At 45.1% G+C, this 19375-nt stretch overlaps 1 protein-coding gene across 1 annotated transcript in view; it reads right to left on the bottom strand.

Moving 5' to 3' along the window:
* Positions 1-19375, bottom strand: part of LOC124554672 (structural maintenance of chromosomes protein 4-like) — a 261721-nt gene that overhangs the window by 147058 nt on the left and 95288 nt on the right. The window contains exon 8 of the mRNA XM_047128292.1: positions 2636-2857. Coding sequence (XP_046984248.1) covers positions 2636-2857 — 222 coding nt within the window. The remainder of the gene's footprint in view (positions 1-2635; positions 2858-19375) is intronic.

The following is a 19375-nucleotide window of genomic DNA, read 5'->3' on the forward strand; positions in this document are numbered from 1 at the left end:
GAGTCACTTGATCAGCCGACCCCTGGAGCAAGTAGTAGCCGAGCCCCACAGCACATTGTGGGCACTGAAGTCCCCCCCACAAGAAGGAATGGGCACGGGAGTGCCCAGAAGAGGTCTGCCATTGCATCCGCATCCAAAGCATCATGGGGGTGCAGGTACAAAGAACACGCTGTGATAGTAAATGGTGAGAGAACTTTCACAACAATTGCTTGGATGGTCATGGTAAGAGGGACAGGAGAGGAGTGGTATCTGTCATCAAGAAAAATAGCCACTCCACCTTTAGCCCTGCCTACAGTAGTATCGTCTTTCCTGTATATGTGGTAGCCCCATAATGTAGGTTTGTTTGTGACTTTAAAATGCTTTTCTTGTAAGCAGATGCAGAAAGGTTTATCCTGGACCAGCAGCTGCAATTCTTCCAAATGTGAGCGATATCCATTCAAATTCCACTGCAACACAGAAGTCCCTGTGGAAGCCATCGGTTAGCGATGGTGGTTCTTTCTTTTCTCCCTCAGAGGCAGTGATTTACCGGGGAGGTCAGGGGGAACACAAGCCGGTCCCGCGTTTTCTAGTTCCTCTGATTGGAAGTCTGACTCTTCAAGAGCAGTCGCCATCTGAAAGGGAGAGCGCTCGCCGAACCAAAAGCTTACCTACCGCTTTCTTGGACTTAAAACTACTTTCAGAAGGATGTTTTTCTTTACTGACCGGAGGAGGAGGCTGCCTGGGTCGCTGGTATGGCTTAGGTGGCTTCTGAAGTTGGGGAGTGGTATGTGGCTAATGTGGTAAGACTACAGCTGATGGCTTCCGAGCGACATCTGTTGCAAGTCGAGCGTTTCCCCCATAGATACAGTGACAAGTGCTTGTGCTCGTACTTGAATCTGTGGTCTGAGTTTGCGTGAAGGCATCACACTTAGCTATTGGTGTTTTAAGAGCTGATGCAAAACAAGTTGCAAAAACCGGTGGTTGCATGGCTTCGTAAGCCTTTTCAGCTTCACCATAGGGTATGCGTCTCTGTACTTTCAACTCTTGAATTTTCTTTTCCTCATTGTAAACCTCACACTTTCTGCCCCACACTGGGTGATCCCCAGAGCAGTTCACACAATTCGGAGGAAGTGTACAAGAAGTCCCCGACTCTTGAGTGGAGCCTCCACAGTTGCCACACGTAGCCTTCCCCTTACATCCCATAGTGGTATGGCCAAATCTTTGACATTTATATCATTGCATGGGGTTAGGAACAAACGGGTGAACCTTTAAAGGCGGATATAGCTGGCAAGGATATGTTCCAGTAATTCCAGAGCATTAAATGTTAGAATAAACGTTGCTGATTTTTCCAATTTGCCATTGACTCTCCTCATATAATTCGACACCTCCATGAAGCCCACATTCTTCCACTCTTCACGCAACTCCAGGGGGTCCATCTACATTATATCGGAGCAGGTAACCACGCCCTTACTATAGTTAAGGTTGTTACACGATTCAGCCTCAATTTGGTAGTCACCTAAGGCCTTACATCCCAGAAACTTAGATATTTGGGTGGAATTAGCAGTTTCAACCAAAAGCGTTCCATTACAGTCGTCTGACACTTCTCAGAGACCCAGCAATACCTTCCAATGCCTTGTTAATATAGAAAGAGGATATCTTCTCAAAGCTTCACCCATTTCGCTTGATTACAATGAAAGTGTTATGGCACACTAATTCCCTGTTACTATTACTTTGAGACTTCTTTTCGGAAGGACTGACCAAACGAGCTCTCTCTGAGGAGTGGGTGTGGGTGTTGCGTGGCATTACACCCATCCCATCAGGAGTAGTAGTTTCACGAGACAATTCCATAAGGATCCCACGAGACACTAGGGAGACAACTGTCGACCCAGGCAAGGCCGTGCATGCCTGATTCAACTGGTGTGCAGTAGGTGCCCCAGAGGCTGCTCACTAAAGATTGTTTCACCTAAACAGCCATTCACTTCCTCAGCATGTAGCACACCTCGAGGTTGAGGGTTTTTTTTTTTTTTTTTTTTTTTTTTTTTTTTTTTTTTTTTTTTTTTTTTTTTTTTTTTTAGAGGTGGGTACCTTCCTCGCAGTCCAGGCGGTGAAGCCAAGACCCCCATTTTCCGAAACACACAACATTCCACTGCTGCACCACATGGTGGTCTTTGAAGTATGACCAGAGCTTACGGTGACAGAAGAATGGTGGCGCTTACCAGTCCCCAAGCTCAGTAACCCCGGGGTTGCCAAGCCCGTACTCAGCAAACGAATGCCGAGCCCCTGAGGGGTCTAGAATATTTTACTCAGGAGAATATGTTCATTAAGCCATAGAGTACATGTCCTCAGGAAAGGTAATGGCTGCAATTTTTCCTTGCTTTCAATCATTCACTGTACCAACATAGAAATGTCATGTCAGCTAATGTTACAAGACCTGATCAATCAATTATCCACACCGGTACTTTTGCAAGAACTGGAAAGTGTGCCAGCTCTCTTCAGGAACCACATATTTGTCTGGCCTCCCCACAGATATCCTTCAAATAAGACTGCACGAAAGTACGAGTACTTGTAGCATGGAGGCACGCAAGCTACACTGCCCTGGCAATGTCCCAGGTTCATTGAAAATTTGTTAACAAATGTGAATCACTTTAAAACTCACCTGTGACTTCTTCTCGTCCACCACTTTCTGCAGCTCTGCAAGTTGTGTTTGCAACTCATTCTTTTGTTTACAAAGAACTTCTGTCTCCTCTTTTATTCCTGAAAGCACTTTCTTCAGTGCAGCATCCTTTTTCTCATAATCCTCCACGAGTTGCTTTTCTTGCTTTACTAAATTCTCCACATCACCCTTGTATCTACCAGGCTGATTTTCGTAACCTAGTAACTGTTGAATAACAGGAAAATAAATTTTTTAATTATTTAATATGCTGCAAATTAATATCACATAAATTTAATAAGTTGTCAATGAGCGTAACAGTTTAATTTTCTATTACTTAAGAATAAAGGAAGGGAAAAAATTTGTGCAACAAAACACTGCACAAAGCATGTAGTATAATTTTACTACAAAATCTTATTCCTAATAAATGGAATAAAGGGTATTCCATGTCCAACGGTCTAACCAATGGGACACCCTAGTCGCATGACATTTACATTACCTCATCTTCATGCACTACCGCCACATATCTTGTTGAAATTTCATGTGAACATTCGCACAAGTCCCTGATGAACGTTGGAGCAGTTTAACATTCATCAAAGCAGTACTGGCCAAGATACAGTCATTTATTTAGACTCCAGAGTGAGCAGGAATTTCTAGCAACTCTGAGCCAGGCCATATTTTGTTGAAAGGAATGAAATGTGGCCATCTTGTACAACTATATGCATTCTCTTAAGAATGATAGTGAACAGAATTTTATAAGCGATATTCAGCCATAAAATTTTAGGCAAAACCGCCTTGGGGAAAAAATCCTATGTTCTAGTAGTTTTCCAAACTGTACTCATACGAAAGACCATGATTCTAACCGCAAAAAAATTTGATGATCCAACGTGATCTAACAATGCTAGATAATTCCAGTTTGGCACAAAAGTTACAACATCAAAGAAATATATACTTCCGATTCCTATATCTGCTGACACCATGCTTCACACAGAATTGGGCATTAGCACAAGGATATCCTGTGGACACCACCTTGACAAAGCACTGTCAGCGCATGTGGAGAAGCTTGCGTATCTGCATGAAGCTGAGGACTATGCTAAAGGTAAAGAACCTATTGCAGGAAAGGCCTTAGCTGACTAATCAGACAGTGTCCCACAACGTCCCATCTCTCCTATCCACTCTTAGTCCTTATCCAATTCCTTTTCCCAACCCAAAGTGTGATGCGATCTATGCCAAGGGGATGTGTGGCACATCGTAAGGCGTGTTGCAAATCTAGCCTCAGGGATATGGGACGACCACACTGAGTAAGTAGCCTTACACCGCACGGGGTATTCGTCATGCGGACCGTGTAGATCGACAAATCTCATGGCACCAAGGTGGACATGACTAAAGAAAGTAAATTAAAACAAACTGAGACCTCAGACACCCAAACATTGGGGTCACGATCGATGGAAGGCATTCCCACTACTGAATCAGGGTCTAGACCTGACACAGAAAAGGGAACTGTAACCGAGAAGCTTGATCAGATCAAGATTAAAGCCTTGTCTGGATCCCAGAGGAGTAAACTCCTCAGAGAACAGAGACAAAAAGAAGGGAAAGAATAGCTTCCCAAAGACAAGCGAAGGGAATTAAAGAGGCTTGAGCCTAAAGACACCGAAGAAAAAACTGTCTCAGGTTGAAAGGAATACACAGTAGTCTTGTGCATAATAGTTCACGACTGGGAACGTTCAGTTTAGTTCACGGTTCCGTTGCGAACTAGGTCGCTCTTTTAGTTAGTTAGCTCCCATCTCGATATCTAGAAAGACAGTTCGCTCGCTTTGCTACCACTACTGCACACACTCTTATTCATTATGCTAGTCTTTTAAATAGTGACCAGTGTTGCCAATGCCTGTATTATTAGTTTTATGTCGAGTAATTAGACTTCGAAAGAGCAAATAAACCAGTTACTTACACAAATGGGTAAAATGGGGTAGTCAACTACTTTACACACAGTGCACTCTTAGCATTTTAATTTTAAAATATATTTATTTATTAGTTCATTGTAGGAATATTTATTACAGAATATGCTAAATGCGGTTTTTTTGGTGAGAAAAAAATACACTTTCATAAATAATCAACTTTTTTTAAAGTTTTGGAAATAACCAACAAAAAATATTTCTGCTTTAGGTACAGGCTTAAGTACTATATGGCACAAACAATAATAACTTTATCATTAACAGAAGAAACACTAACACTTACAATTTGTTACCAAACAATTAGACACACAAAAAATAACTATGACCCCTGGGTGAGATCGTATTCCAAAGCATACTTTTTGTGCTTTGTATTATCATTCTTTAAATAATCAGTCTTCTAATTTTCAAGTGAAATATTACAACAATTTACATATTATTATGTAAAAGCATTAATTTGGAAACTTTGTTCGTTGATAACAGTGTTCTTTGTTCATTAAGGATTTGTCCCATCGCCAAAAAAACGCGTTCGCAGGGCACTGATGTCGCTACTATGCAAAATCTCTAACACATATGCACATACATGAGGATATAACTGACTACGCTCGTGCCACCACTCAAGCGAATCTTTTTTTTCGATCTAAATACTCTTCATTGAGGTATTTATCGAGTTCGCGAATACCAGCAGCAAGTTGGTTATCTAGTCTAGTGATTTTTCTTATTTCTTGGTCATACTCGTCCCATATAGAGTCTCTTATTTTCATTACTGTTGCTACTAGAACAAGACGCCGAAGGGTTGCTAGCAGTAGGATCAGCCACGTGATTTTTTTAAAGCCTACTGCGGACTCTCGCTCTGTCTTGCTATTGTCCGTCGGTCTTCGGAAAAGAGAGAACGAACTAAGTAGCAAGGTTATCCGTAAACTAGTTGACGTAGTTCGCCTGTGGGAGTGCTCTAGCGAACTAGTTCATTCACGAACTACACAAGACCAATACACAGACCCCCACAGCGTCTGAGACAGGCAGCAAGAGGATAAGGGAGGAATCTAAGACTCCATCCTCCCTGGATAAGCAAGCCCAGAAAAAGCCAAGGCAAGAAATAGAAAGAATAGACCTATAGTACTGTAGTCTCAGTTTTTAAGATGGCAGTTATCCAGGAAGGCTATGCACTGGTAGCCATCACGTTGCAGCAGGAGGTGACTTTCGCAGATGGCTGGTCCTCTCAAAAGATTGGGGGACCCAGGAACAAAGTTCAGGAGGGTCTATCTAGATTGAGGTGCCCTCATTTTTGTCTGTGAGGTGGTGTACACAGTGGAATGGCTTGAGGATAAGGTGCCCACGATATCCCCGTGGGAGGATGCGAAGCTGCTGGTCAAGACTGCAGCGGACCGAAGATGCTTAAGAATGTCTCCTCTAAGACTGAAAAAATAGGGGTCCAGAACCCAAAAGTCTCAATAGAGGACTGGAGAGTAATCAACCAGAGGGCTGTACCAGAAGGACAAACCCTGGTGGTGAATGTCGGCGAGAGCGATGCGAGAGCAAGATCTGAAACTGTTTTTAGGTTTCTTGCAGGTCGCCGTCAGGGTTACCAAAGACCTCTAAGGCAATGATGGCAGCAAGACAGAGACTGGAGGCGCAGCAGATTAATCTGCAGCACAGTAAATGGGCTTCTGCTGCCCTGAGCCGCTGCGTGGGGAGGCAGGAAGTGGACATGGCCCTGATACAAGAACCCTACTTATATAAAGGGGGCGTATCTGGCCTCGGTGGCACTGGAGGTAAGCTGATTTATACTAGAAATCTAAGAACTCCAGAGCATGCACTTATGTAAGAAATGGAATTTCTTTCATGCCAATGATGGATTTCTGCCCCAGGTACCTACTGACCATCAGAATGCAGCAATGTGAGGAAGGTATCATGAAGGAAATTGTTTTGGCCTCAGCATACCTTCCTTGTGAAGACAGCTCTCCTCCTTCGTTGGAGGTGAGGAGAGTGATAGAAGCTTGCCATCGGCAAGATGACCAACTGTTTGTTGGATGTGATGCCAATGCCCACAACCTACTGTGGGGCAGCAAGGACACCAACAGTAGGTGATTACCTTCTTGAATTTCCCTTAGCTAACAACTTTGATGTCCTGAATAGGGGGGCAATGAACCTACATTCACGAATAGCAGAAGGGAAGAAGTAACTGACATAACCTTCGGTTCCATGATGATGGGCAGCTATGTCAAACAATAGCACATGGCATTAGAGCCATCCTCATTGGATCATATGTACATTAAATTCAAGGTTGAAATAGGAATCAGACAGCCCATGACCTACAGGAATCCCAGGAAAACAGACAGGGAGACATATAGAAAGGACCTTGACTTAAGCTTATCAGAAATTAAAAGCTCGATAAGGAATCCAGTAGAGTTTGAGGAAGTAGCAGAGGCTGTTACCTCTGCCATAGTGATGTCATATCAGAACAACTGCACAATCACAAGAAGTGCATAAATAGGAGTGTGCCTTGGTGGAACAACAAATTGGAAACACAAAGAAAACAAGTACAAAGGCTGTTTAATCTTGCGAAATGTAAAGGACAATGGGCAAAATATCGTGAGACCCTTGTCAACTACAACCATGCAATTAGACACGCAAAGGAGGAATTCTGAAGGCATTCTGAGAGGAAGTACAGAGCACGGTTGCTCAAGCCAGACTTCACAGAATCCTCACTTTAGTACCAACCAATTCACAGGGTATGTTGAAGGAGAATGGTGAATATACAAAGACAACAGATGACACACTGGAACTGCTCCTCAAAAGTCACTTTCCTCAATATGCTCTGCCGGAAAACACAGACCAGAATGTGATCCTGGAGAGACAATGGTTCTCAGGCACTCCAAGAGAGGACTGGGAATCACCCAAGGAGTGCGTGGACTTCAATAAAATCCAATGAATGGTGGGAACATTCCAACCGTTCAAGTCACCTGGCCCAGATGGAATCTTTCCAGCACTCCTGCAACAGACAGGAGAGAATCCTGTAATAGTTCTATGCAGGTTATTCAGGGTTAGCCTAGCAGTAAGAATCATTCCCAATTCTTGGAGGGCAGTGAAGGTTGTCTTCATTCCAAAGCCAGGGAGAAGTGATCATACCAAGGCTAAGGATATGAGATGAATCAGTCTTTCCTCCTCCATTCTCAAAACATTGGATAAACTGGATAATGTATATGTTGGGGAGAGGAGGCTAATTAGGGCCCCCCTACATTCAAACTGACACGCACATCAACCAGGTAAATCACGTGAGGCAGCTCTCCAACTCGATGGGATGGTGGAGAAAGCATTTCACTTCCAAGTAACAGCCCTCTGCATCTTCCTGAACATCAAGGGGGCCTTCAGTAACACGACCTTCAATTCCATGGTAAGGGCAGCAGAGGTTAGTTGGTTTAAAGCCAGGAGAAAGGACCAAACTATGAGGTTATTGGTACCTTGTTCCTAACAAAACAATGCCACAAGTGTGAGAATAAAATGGACGAAACACATAACACAAAGTGGAAAGAAAGGAAAAGCCACAAGAACGAAGGGAAGGTAACAGACACTAAAAGGAACAAAAGAGGACAAGAAAACAACAGACGCTAGAAACAGAAGATAGCAAAACATGAAAGAAGATTACAGTGGCTGGCCAAACACGAGAATAAAAAGAGAAAGCCAGCCACTCTGCAACACATTAAAACCTCCACCCTAAAACCACCAGGGTAGAGGACACAGAGGGACGAAAGGACATGCGCTAAAACTTACATAGAAGTATAAAACCAACTCTCGCGGATAAAACTTAAAACTAAAGCTGCTGTGGAGGCACTGTCACCCAACACCGAAGGCAGGGTGCTGGGAAAGTTAAATGCCTGCCGGAGAGTGGCTGAAAGTGGGCAGTCCAGCAAGAGGTGGACGACTGTCATTTGGGAGCCACAGCAACACTGAGGTGGGTCCTCGCGACAGAGTAGGTAACCATGCATTAGCCACAAATGGCCAATGCAGAGCTGGCAGAGGACAACTGATTCCCTGCGAGAGGCCTGCATGGAAGACTTCCACACATTCATAGTCTCCTTAATGACTTGCAGTGTGTTGTGCGTACTGTTATGCCATTCCGTCTCCCAAAGCTGGAAAACCCTGCGGTGTAAGACAGAATTGAGGTCAGCTTCGGAGATGCCTATCTCCAGAAGCAGTTTCCGCATCACCCTGTTTGGCCAGCCTGTCGGCAAGTTCGTTGCCAGGGACTCCGACGTGTCCTGGGTCCACACAAACACCACAGAATGGCAGGACTGTTCCAGGGCATAGATGGCCTCCTGAATGGATGCTACCAGAGGGTGGCGAGGGTAGCACTGGTCGATAGCTTGTAGGCTGCTCTATGAGTCAGCACAAAGGAGAAATGACTCCCCAGGGCATGAGTGGATGTACTCAAGAGCACAAGATATGGCCACCAGCTCTGCAGTGAAAACACTGCAGCCAACTGGCAAGGATTGCTGCTCAATGTCCTCCATGAACATATGCAAAGCCTATGTGACCATCAGCCATTGAGCCATTGGTGTAAACCGCTTCAGAGCCCCAGAACACATAAAGAATCTAGAGGAAGTGAGAGTGGCGGGGTTAAAAGAGTCCTTAGGGCCATTCGAAAGGTCCAGACGAAGCTGCAGCCTAGGCGTACACCATGGAGGGGTACATGAATGGACAGCAAGTACAGGTGGTAAATGGAAGGACTCCAGTTTGGAGAGAAGGGACCGCACGCGAACCACAATTGTTAGCCCCGATATGGGACGCCAATGCGGGAGATGGACTGCCACACGCAGGAAAAGGAGACGGTAATTCGGATGCTCAGGGGAACTATGAATGTGTGCTGCTTAACTGGCGAGCAGTTGTGCACGTCTGATCTGTAGTGAAGGGACACACGCTTCCACCAGTACGCTGGTCACCAGACTTGTCATAAAAGCTCGAGTCGCTAATCGAACCCCACTGTGGTGCACAGGATCGAGTAAATGCAATACTGAAGGTGCTGCCGAACCATAAACCACACTCCCATAGTCAATTCGGGATTGGACAAGGGCTCTGTAGAGCTGCAGCAGCGTACAGCGATCTGCACCCCAATTGGTGTTGGTCAGGCAATGGAGTGCATTGAGGTGCTGACAGCACTTCTGCTTAAGCTGACTAAGATGAGGGAGCCACTCCAATCGAGCATTGAAAACCAGCCCTAGGAATTGATATGTCTCCACTACAGTGAGTGGATCGTCATTAAGGTAAAGTGTGGGTTCCAGGTGAACGGTACGATGCCGACAGAAGTGCATGACACACGACTTTGCCACTGAAAACTGGAAGCCGTGGGCTAGAGCCCACGACTGCGCATTGTGGACGGCTCCCTGGAGGCACTGCTCAGCAACTACAGTACTGGAGCAGCAGTACAAAATGTAGAAGTCATCTGCATACAGAGAAGGTGAGACAGAGGGCAGGGCCCGACAGCTGCTGCTAGACTGTTACTGACCACTAAAAATAGAGACACACACTGTATTGAGCTCTCTCCTGGATATGGGTGGAACTATGGGAGTCACCAACTCGTAAACGGAAAATACCGAGCGACAGGAAGTTTTGAATAAACATCAGGAGTGGTCCCTGGAGACCCCACTCAAACAATGTGACAAGGATATGACGTCGCCAAGTCGTGTCGTATGCTTTATGTAAGTCAAAAATGACGGCAATCAGGTGTTTCCATCTGGGAAAGGCTGTTCGGATGGCAGACGAAATGGCCACAGGATTATCAGTGGTAGAGCGACCCTGGTAGAAGCCACCCTGACATGGGGCCAGCAAGCCACGTGGCTCCAGCACCCAACCCAACCACCGACATACCATACGTTCCAGCAGCTTATAAACGACAACGGTGAGGCTGATGGGCCAAGAGCTATCCACATCAAGCGGGTTTTTACCAGGTTTGAGCACCAAAATGATGGTGCAGTCCCGCCGAAGATGGCGAGGAGATGTCGCCTGTAGTCAGAAGAGAGATGTTTCATCATCTAACTGTGAATCCGATCTGGTCCAGGAGCTGTGTCGGGGCAATGTGCCAGGGTACTGAGGAGCTCCCACTCTGGAAAATTGGGCATTAAAGGATTCACTGTGGGGTTTAGTGAATGAGAAGACTTTCTCTTCCAGTCGGCATTTGAGAGTGCGAATGGCTGGGGGAGGGGGTGTAATTCTCTGATGCAGAGGCTTGAGCAAAGTGCTCAGCAATCGCGTTTGCGTCAGTAGATAACATGCCACTTGTGGTAACACCAGAAACATCTGTTGGGGGTCTGGTACCCGAAAAAATGTTTGATCTTTGCAGATACTTGGGAAGGTGACATATGGCATCCAATGGTCAAGACTTATCTCCCCAACATTCCAGTTTCAGTCTTTTTATAAGCTGGCAGACATGGGCACGTAGCCGTTTAAAGGCTATGAGGTACTCCAGGGAAGGGTGCCGCTTATCCCACTGTAGATCTTGCCCACCCTCCTTAAGTTCTTCAGCGACTACCGGCAACCACCAAGGACTGCCTTGCTCTGGAGGCACCCTAAAGAGCGAGGGATCACGTTTTCTTCTGTAGAAACAGTTTTTGTCGTCACCTGCTCAACCGTCATGTCGATGTTACCAGTCTGCCTTGTTTAAAGCCGATCTGGGCAGGCGTCCATGGTGCCTAACACCGGGACAGTAACAGGAAGATGGGGAAGTGGTCACTACTACACAGGTCGTCGTGTGCTCCCCTGTGGATAGATGGGAAAAGTCCTGGGCTGCACATTGATAAATCAATGGCCGAGTAACTACCGTGTGGCAGACCCAGTATTTACGAGGCAGAGGTCAAACTGAGACAGTACAGGTTCAACATCTCTGCCTCGACCAGTAAGCACAGTGAACGCCACAAGGGGTTATGGGTGTTAAAATCTCCCAAAAGTAAGAAAGGTTTAGGGAGTTGATCAATCAGTGCAGCTAATACATTCAGGGGTACTGCACCTTCTGGAGGAACATATACATTGCAGACAGTTATTTCCTGTGTCATCCTTATTCTGACAGCCACAGCTTCAAGAGGGGATTGAAGCGGCACAGTGTCACTACACACCGAGTTTAGGACATAAATGCAAACTCCACCCGACATTCCATTACAGTCGCTACGGTTCCTGTAACATCACTTATAGATGCGGAGGGCAGGGGTCGGCATTGCCGGAAACCAGGTTTCCTGGAGGGCACCGCAGATAGCAGGTGTGAAGCTTAACAGTTGCCGTAGCTCAGCCACGTGGTGGAAAAAACTGCCCAGTTCTACTGAGGATGATATCATGAAACTGGGAAGGGAAGGAAAATTCAGTGAGGTAGTTTACGTGTCATCTTTTCCACTAGTAGGAACCTAGGAAGGGAGTGACCTAAGGGACCCCTTTCTAGCAAGAGCAGCTGAAGAAAGCTTACGCTTCTCCGGCATAGAAGTGGGGGACAGACATCTCCCATCACCAACAAGGGGGCAGGTGTATTCTTCCGACAGAGGTTACTGGGGCTGGCAGAACTGGTGGATCCAGAACTGTTGTAGCAGCGGCGTTAAGACGAAGTCATACGTAAAGGATGCAGGTTTTCAAATTTTCCCTTAGCTTCAGTGTAAATCAGTCAGTTCTGGGTCTTCTACTCAATGATTTCCCTTTCTTTCTGGAGAATCCTGCAGTCTGGCGAGCAAGACGAATAGGGCTCTTTTCAATTGCCACAGCTGGGAGGCGGGGCACATGGAGTATTCGGATGTAATGGGCATGCGCCATCTAGACATGTGACACTGGAAGTACAGCGGGAAGACATTTGGCCAAACTTCCAGCACTTAAGGCACCGCGCCAGGGGAGGGATATAGGGCTTTACATCACAGTGGTAAACCATCGCCTTGACCTTCTCGGCCAATGTATCACCCTCGAAGGCCAATATGAAGGCACTGGTGGCAACCTGATTATCCCTCGGACCCCAGTGAACATGCCGGACGAAATGTACACCTCACAGCTTGAAATTGGTGTGCAGCTCATCGTCAGACTGCAAAAGGAGGTCACTGTGAAATATGATACCCTGGACCATATTTAAGCTCTTATGGGGCACGATTGTTACAGAAATATCCTTCAGCTTGTCACAAGCGAATAATGCCCGTGACTGGGCAGAGGATGCTGTTTTGATCAAGACTGACACAAATCTCATTTTTGGACCACCCCTCAGCAAGAGGTGATGGACTACACTTCATTTTGTGTCATTCGCCCTGATGCCACCCCCTCTGACCAGGTGTCCTCCACACGGGCACCAGCCAACCGCAACAAAGGCCACCTGGCAGGATGGCCATTGCCGGGAGTCCTGATGCCCCAGGGGGATGGGTATCTTATGGGCTCAGGCATGGGGGATGGGTATCTTAACGTCTCAGGCATCAGCGAAGTGATCCCTGTGTGGTCAGGGGTGCTACAACCAACAGGGTACATGGCAGCCCCACCACAACGGACAGGCTACCGTGCTGGATATCAGGTGCAAAGAAGTTCATGGTCATCATCGCTGCAGAAAGCAACACTGCACAGTGCATGTTGGAAAATGCACACTGGAAGGTGTCCTCACCCAAGAGTGGATCGTGAGTGGGACTGAAATGAGACTACAAAAAAGTGGGCGAAATATCTCCATGCACGATGGACACAATGCACCTTGTGAGGCACCCTTCCCCAACTGGCTCACTCTTCGGGAAAATTTTGAAGAACTGAGAAGTGTGAAACTCCTTTTAGTCGCCTCTTACGACAGGCAGGAATACCTTGGGCCTATTCATACACCCAGACCCACAGGGCAATTTCTCGACTGGCTGTGTAGGAACTAAAGTAAAGAGGCAGCGAATGTGGGTGGGTGCATGGCCTTTCAGATCTTTTGGCTTCACCATAAGAAATGCACTTTGTTGTTCATATCTTGTTTCTTCAAGGAAGATTCTGCAGTCCCTACTCTAGAGAGGGTCATGCCCAGAGCAATTTACACACTTCAGTGGAAAGGACCAACAGACTTCTTCAAGGACAGCCTTTCTGCCTTTGCTGAAAGGGATTTCTTTGCAACTGGCAGTAGTGATCCGAATTGCTTCATTTAAAACAGAGCATTGGGTTATGGAAATAAGGCCATACACCTAGAGAAAGAAATACTGCCTGACATACTCTTGAAGCTTCATGTTGTTGAAAGTCAGTGTAAACTATTCTGATTTCACTAGATTACCATCCATACCATTATTTTTTGCACATAAACAATGACTTCCTGGGATCACTCAGCTCTCCTTGGGGATTGTCACCAGATCCGTTCAAGTTACAACACCTTTGATGTAATTCACCACGCCGTGCAGTTCACTTTCTATTGCATACTCCCTGATGCATTGTGCTTTCTGGATGTTCTTCACTTATTGTACACTAGGCATTTCTACCAATACGGTCCCATTCCGCAAGTGTTGACAGATTTTTATGTCCCAGCAATGCTCTCTAATCCTTTTTGGATGTAGAAATGTGAAACTTTCTCAAAGCTGCCCCCTTTTCATGTAACTACCAGAAAAACGTTCTGACCACCAGCATGTTTTCTCTTAATAGAGACCGACAGACTGTAATCCCCAAGTCTGGAGTCCTGGCTTCATGAGCCCTCTTGTTAGAATAGGTGTTTGTACCTACCAGTGGCCCACCCATTCTGCTGGAAGGACGAGTAGTAAATTTCTAGGGTTCCATCTCGGTCCCGCAAGCAGCTAGGGAAATCAAATTCCACCTAGACAGAGGCCCCTGTGCCTAGGTAAGCCGTAGACAACTGAGTGGCGGCCAGTTCCCAGAGGTTGCTCGCTAACGACTATTCCACCTCAACAGCCATGCATCTTATTGGAGCACAGCACTCCTTGACATTAAGAGTTTTTTTTATAAAGGTTTTTACCATCCTTGCAATCCAAGTAGGCAAGCCCACAGGGTCGCCAAGCCTGTGCCTAGAAAACAAATGCTGATCCCTGAGGGTACCAAGTACGGTACTTTATTCAATGTAATACATATACAATAATGGTTCTAAATTAACAAAGCTAGGATAGTATTTCTACAACTGTTTGATTTTGCAAAGTGGTAAGTAATTCAGCTTGAGGAGTAATGGAAAGAAACAGTGCTGGATTTGGAGATAGAAAATCCTAACATGTTCTTGGCATCGTCCAGCTACTTATTCAGAAGTAACAGGAATTAAGGCCTGTCACAAAGTTTCCCAAAACCAGGCAGCACAGTCTGAAAAAAACACAGTCATCATCATAAACTGAAAACTGCGAGTCTCTCTTCATTTTAGTAAGTTTCACAGTTCCAGTTTGCGTTGGCAGCATAAGAAGAAAAGAAACAAAGCAGCTTCACACTCTGCATAGCAGGCAGTAACAGCCAAGTATGTGGTGTGTGGCTGCCAGCCTCATAGTTGACAAGCTCCAACATATATCTTCTTTCCAAGAATGGAAACATTTAAGACTCTCCTCTCACAGTTATAAACAATTTTTATATGCTAGCTACATTTCAAATGGAGTACTGTATGGCATAATATGCATCAAACATGATATGACCAGCAACTACATTTCACATTGCAAACTTTTCAAAATACATGTGGTGTTGCACTTTACACTGAAGTGTCACAGTAACTATGGGCAATAACTAAAAGAAAACCAGTTCGTTATCAAGGTGTGATGTGTGGCTATAAGGTGCAGAAATATATATTTCTTACCTAATAGTTTCCTCAAAATTGACTGAGAAATACTGGATAGTGGAGAGAGAGAGAGAGGGAGAGAGAGAGAGAGAGAGAGAGAGAGAGTGTGAGTGTGAGTGTGAGTGTGAGTGTGAGTGTGAGTGTGAGTGTGTGTGGGGGGGGGGGGGGGGGGGGGGGCGCGAGCGAGCGAGCGAATCACGAAACCAATTTTTTATTTTTATGCAAAACTTAAAATTTTTACTCAGACACTAACTATAGGGACAGACATAGCTTTGCTTCATTGACATTATTTAATTTTTTAAGGCAAATCAGATTGTGTAAGGTCATAATTTGACAGCTTCTTTATGCTTTTGACAAAATTAGTATCTCTGGCAAAAAATATCAGGGATAATGATTTGTGGGTGATGGTGCTAAACAGCAATGTCATTATACACCCTTGTATGAATGATATACAGATAAGGGTGGTGAAAAACATTAAATCAGAAAACCAAGTTGTATTCTCACACAAAAATTAAGACAACACCAATAAGGGGAGCATTAGAAAAGCCGTGAATGAAAGTTGGACAAAATACAGCAACATAACTAATAGCAAAATAACTAGATAAAACCAAGGCTAAAATATCAGTAGAGACATGGTTAAAAGAGGACAGGCAACTGCAGCTGAATGACTACTAAGAAATAATGGGTGACAGTCACTCAGTGACAAGTCAAAACCTCATGCCCGGGATTTTGGGAAGAGTTCTGCAAATCACAAATAACTTAAAATTCTAATAATCACATTCATCTCATTACCAGTTAAAATAGGGGACAGGTCCTGTGGGGAACCCACATCAGCCCTCATGTCATGACCACATCAGCCCTCATGTCACGATATAAAAAACACACAATTAAAATATAAGAACAAAAATAATCAACTTTTGACAATATAATGCAACTAGAGACAGAAAATCATCTGACAAGTGACAGCATGGGAACACACACACAAAGAAGGTTAAAATTACGCAAGCCTTCAGAGCCAGTGGTTCAAAAAATGGTTCAAATGGCTCTGAGCACTATGCGACTTAACAGCTGTGGTCATCAGTCCCCTAGAACTTAGAACTACTTAAACCTAACTAACCTAAGGACATCACACACATCCATGCCCGAGGCAGGATTCGAACCTGCAAACGTAGCAGTCGCGCGGTTCCGGACTGAGCGCCTAGAACCGCTGGACCACCGCGGCCGGCCTCAGAGCCAGTGGCGGCTCCTTGTGGCACAAGAGAGAGGGGTGAAGAAAAAGGACTGTGGAGGTTTAGGAAATGGGGTCGAGTTCGGAAAAGAAAACGTGTTATAGAGAGAGCTGTGTCCCACATCCATGACAAACTTGTGACTCCTTGTGATTTAAGAGGAAGCCATGGGTCAATGGGCAATGTCCCACTCTAAGCCCTGTTAAGGACTGCTACTGCTGCTACTACTACTATACAGTCTTTTTGGTCACAAATGAGGTGACAGCCTGCAGTGGGACTGAACAGTGAACTGGTAGTGGACTGGAGCAAGCCTCCTTGGCAGCCTCATCAACGAGTTCATTTCCCCAGCCCTGGAACCTAGCAAAAAATTCTCTCTGTCCTGCCTCTGCACGAGAAAGAGCATCCTGCACTTCTTGTACCATCCAACCTGTGACTATTGCATTTAAGTCTGTTTGAAGCATCTGACTAACCTTTTTAAAGGTGTGGTAGCCATTACATTGTCATCAAAAGTGGGGCCCAGACATTTCTCCTTGTTCTTAAACATGAGAACAGTATCCTCCAGTTTTAGAACAAGTAAAATAAAGAGAGCGGCAGCGATCGATAACAACACGAAAAGTTTTCTACAAAGAAAACTCTGAACTCTCTGTTGTTTACATCATACCTCCAACTGCCTGAACTTCAAATGCAATTGCCGAGTATCTGTTGCAAGGTTGGAGGAGGCACAGATGATGGAAAAGTTGTCCACGAACAAGGAACACAGTATGGGAGACCCATACTGTGGACGTAATACTGTTGATCGGAAGGGCGACTGCCATGATACTTAACACTCCTTTGAGGGACATTGTTCTGCTGCTGAAAATAGACAGGGCATTCCCATACTTGCATCTAAAATATTTATCAGATAGGAAAGACTGCATGTAAGTGGGTACACATTCACAGAACACCCAATGCAACAAAATATGCCTATATGTAGTATCGTAGGCCTTTTCCAAATTAAGATGACACTGATAACATGTTGCTTTCGGAGGAAACTGAGTAGGGTCAGGTTATCAAGTGTGGAGTAATACCTTCTGAACCCGCAGTGGGAGCAACTTGGTAGGGACCTGGTTTCAAGAACCCACTAGGTTCCAGCTGATCTTACACTCCAGGATCTTTCCTAAGCAGCTTGGGGGACTAATGCTTTAACTACCAGGATCAGTCCAATACTTCCCCATCTTTAAAATTGGGGATTAAAATATATTCTTTCCATGAAATGGGGGAGTCTCCAGTCATCCAAATTTCATTAAAGAGCTGGAGGAGGACTTCCTCCAGAGTGTTTGGATGTGGTGTATATTCTTAGGTTGTGACCGGGGTAGTATCACGCACTACTTGCAATGCAGAATCCAACTTCCACAGAGAAGGGCTGGTTGTATTCCTCAGTTTGTGGGACAGAAACAGAAACCAACACTCTCCTGTGGCTCTAGATAGTGGCAAGAAGCTGGATCTTTGCTACAATTGCCCGTAATCGTCTTATATGCTTGAGCCGTTGTCCGAGTTATGAGACACCCTTGCTCTTTTACAGCTGCTATTGGCAGCCCTGAGTTCTGCCTTGAGATCCTCCCGACATTTCTGAAATAACCTCAGAAAAAACAGGCCTCTTCAAAGAAGTGTATGAGGCAAGGAAGAGTTGTGTAAGCTAACACTGTAGGTGATCTCCAATAAAATATTGGTTCTACTACATTCATTATTGTCAGATATTACCACTGTGGTATGTCTTATTTTACAGGTACTTTGTGATTTTTCTTTTGAGAAATACATGAGAACATAACATACAAACCGCCAGTGACTGTCACTAGTTTCTTCTTGTTATTGTCCAAATTTTCTAATACATAAATACTTTCAAATGTCGAAATGCACTAGAATAAATAAAATGCTTATAAAACACTGCACTGTACCATGTACTTGCAGCGAGACCATTGTAATTCCTGAAATCCATCGCCCATGCCCTGTAAGCCTGTTGAGGAGCAACGCAGTCCTGGGTCTGTGGATAAACCACAGAAATCCACCATACTACACCACACACAGACAAACCCAGCCTGAAGACAGATCAGTAAGACCAAATTCGATGGGCAGGGCCTGCACATTAGTTGGAAACAATGTGCTTCAGATCGGCAGGCCTGATCCATTAGAGATACCTGCAGTAAGGACCTCCGGTTTTGCCCCGTCATGGAAATCCACTTGTGTGGCCAACTATTCATGCGTTACTGACAGCATGTTAATGAAATGTGACAGCAGTGATCAATCCATGCAACAGATAACTTGCACAAATACTCTGAGAATCAATACTAATGAAGATAGGTAGCAACTCACCATAAAGATGATCACTGAGCCACAGACAGGAATGTAGAAAAGGCAATTACACACTCAGAACTAAATTTTTGGCCACAGAAAATGAGAACACATGCACATTCACACAATCACTCAGACAACCCACACACAGCTGACTGCCGTCTCCAGGCACTATGTCTACAATCTCTGAGAATCAGATCCAAACAAACCAATCCTCACATCTCCCTGCCTCTCGTTGGCAGCTGCTACGCTAGGGCAAGCAGTGGTGACAGCACTAATACAAGCTGAGGGCAGTGGTAGGAAGGGAAGAAGAGTAAGAATAAGAGTATGGAAGCGGCGCATGTACTCAGCTGCGCCCAACCAGCGACAATGCTTAACAACTCAGTATACGAACTATTTCATCTACTGAGACAAAAATGAGATTTTCCAATGTTTTTCAAATTCCCCTGATACGTTTGGGGTTCCCTGATATTTCCTGATTTCCAGAACGTGTGGCAATCCTGAAACTATTATGTCCTCATTAGTC

Source organism: Schistocerca americana, chromosome X (genome assembly GCF_021461395.2).
Source record: "Schistocerca americana isolate TAMUIC-IGC-003095 chromosome X, iqSchAmer2.1, whole genome shotgun sequence".
Lineage (NCBI taxonomy): Eukaryota > Metazoa > Arthropoda > Insecta > Orthoptera > Acrididae > Schistocerca > Schistocerca americana.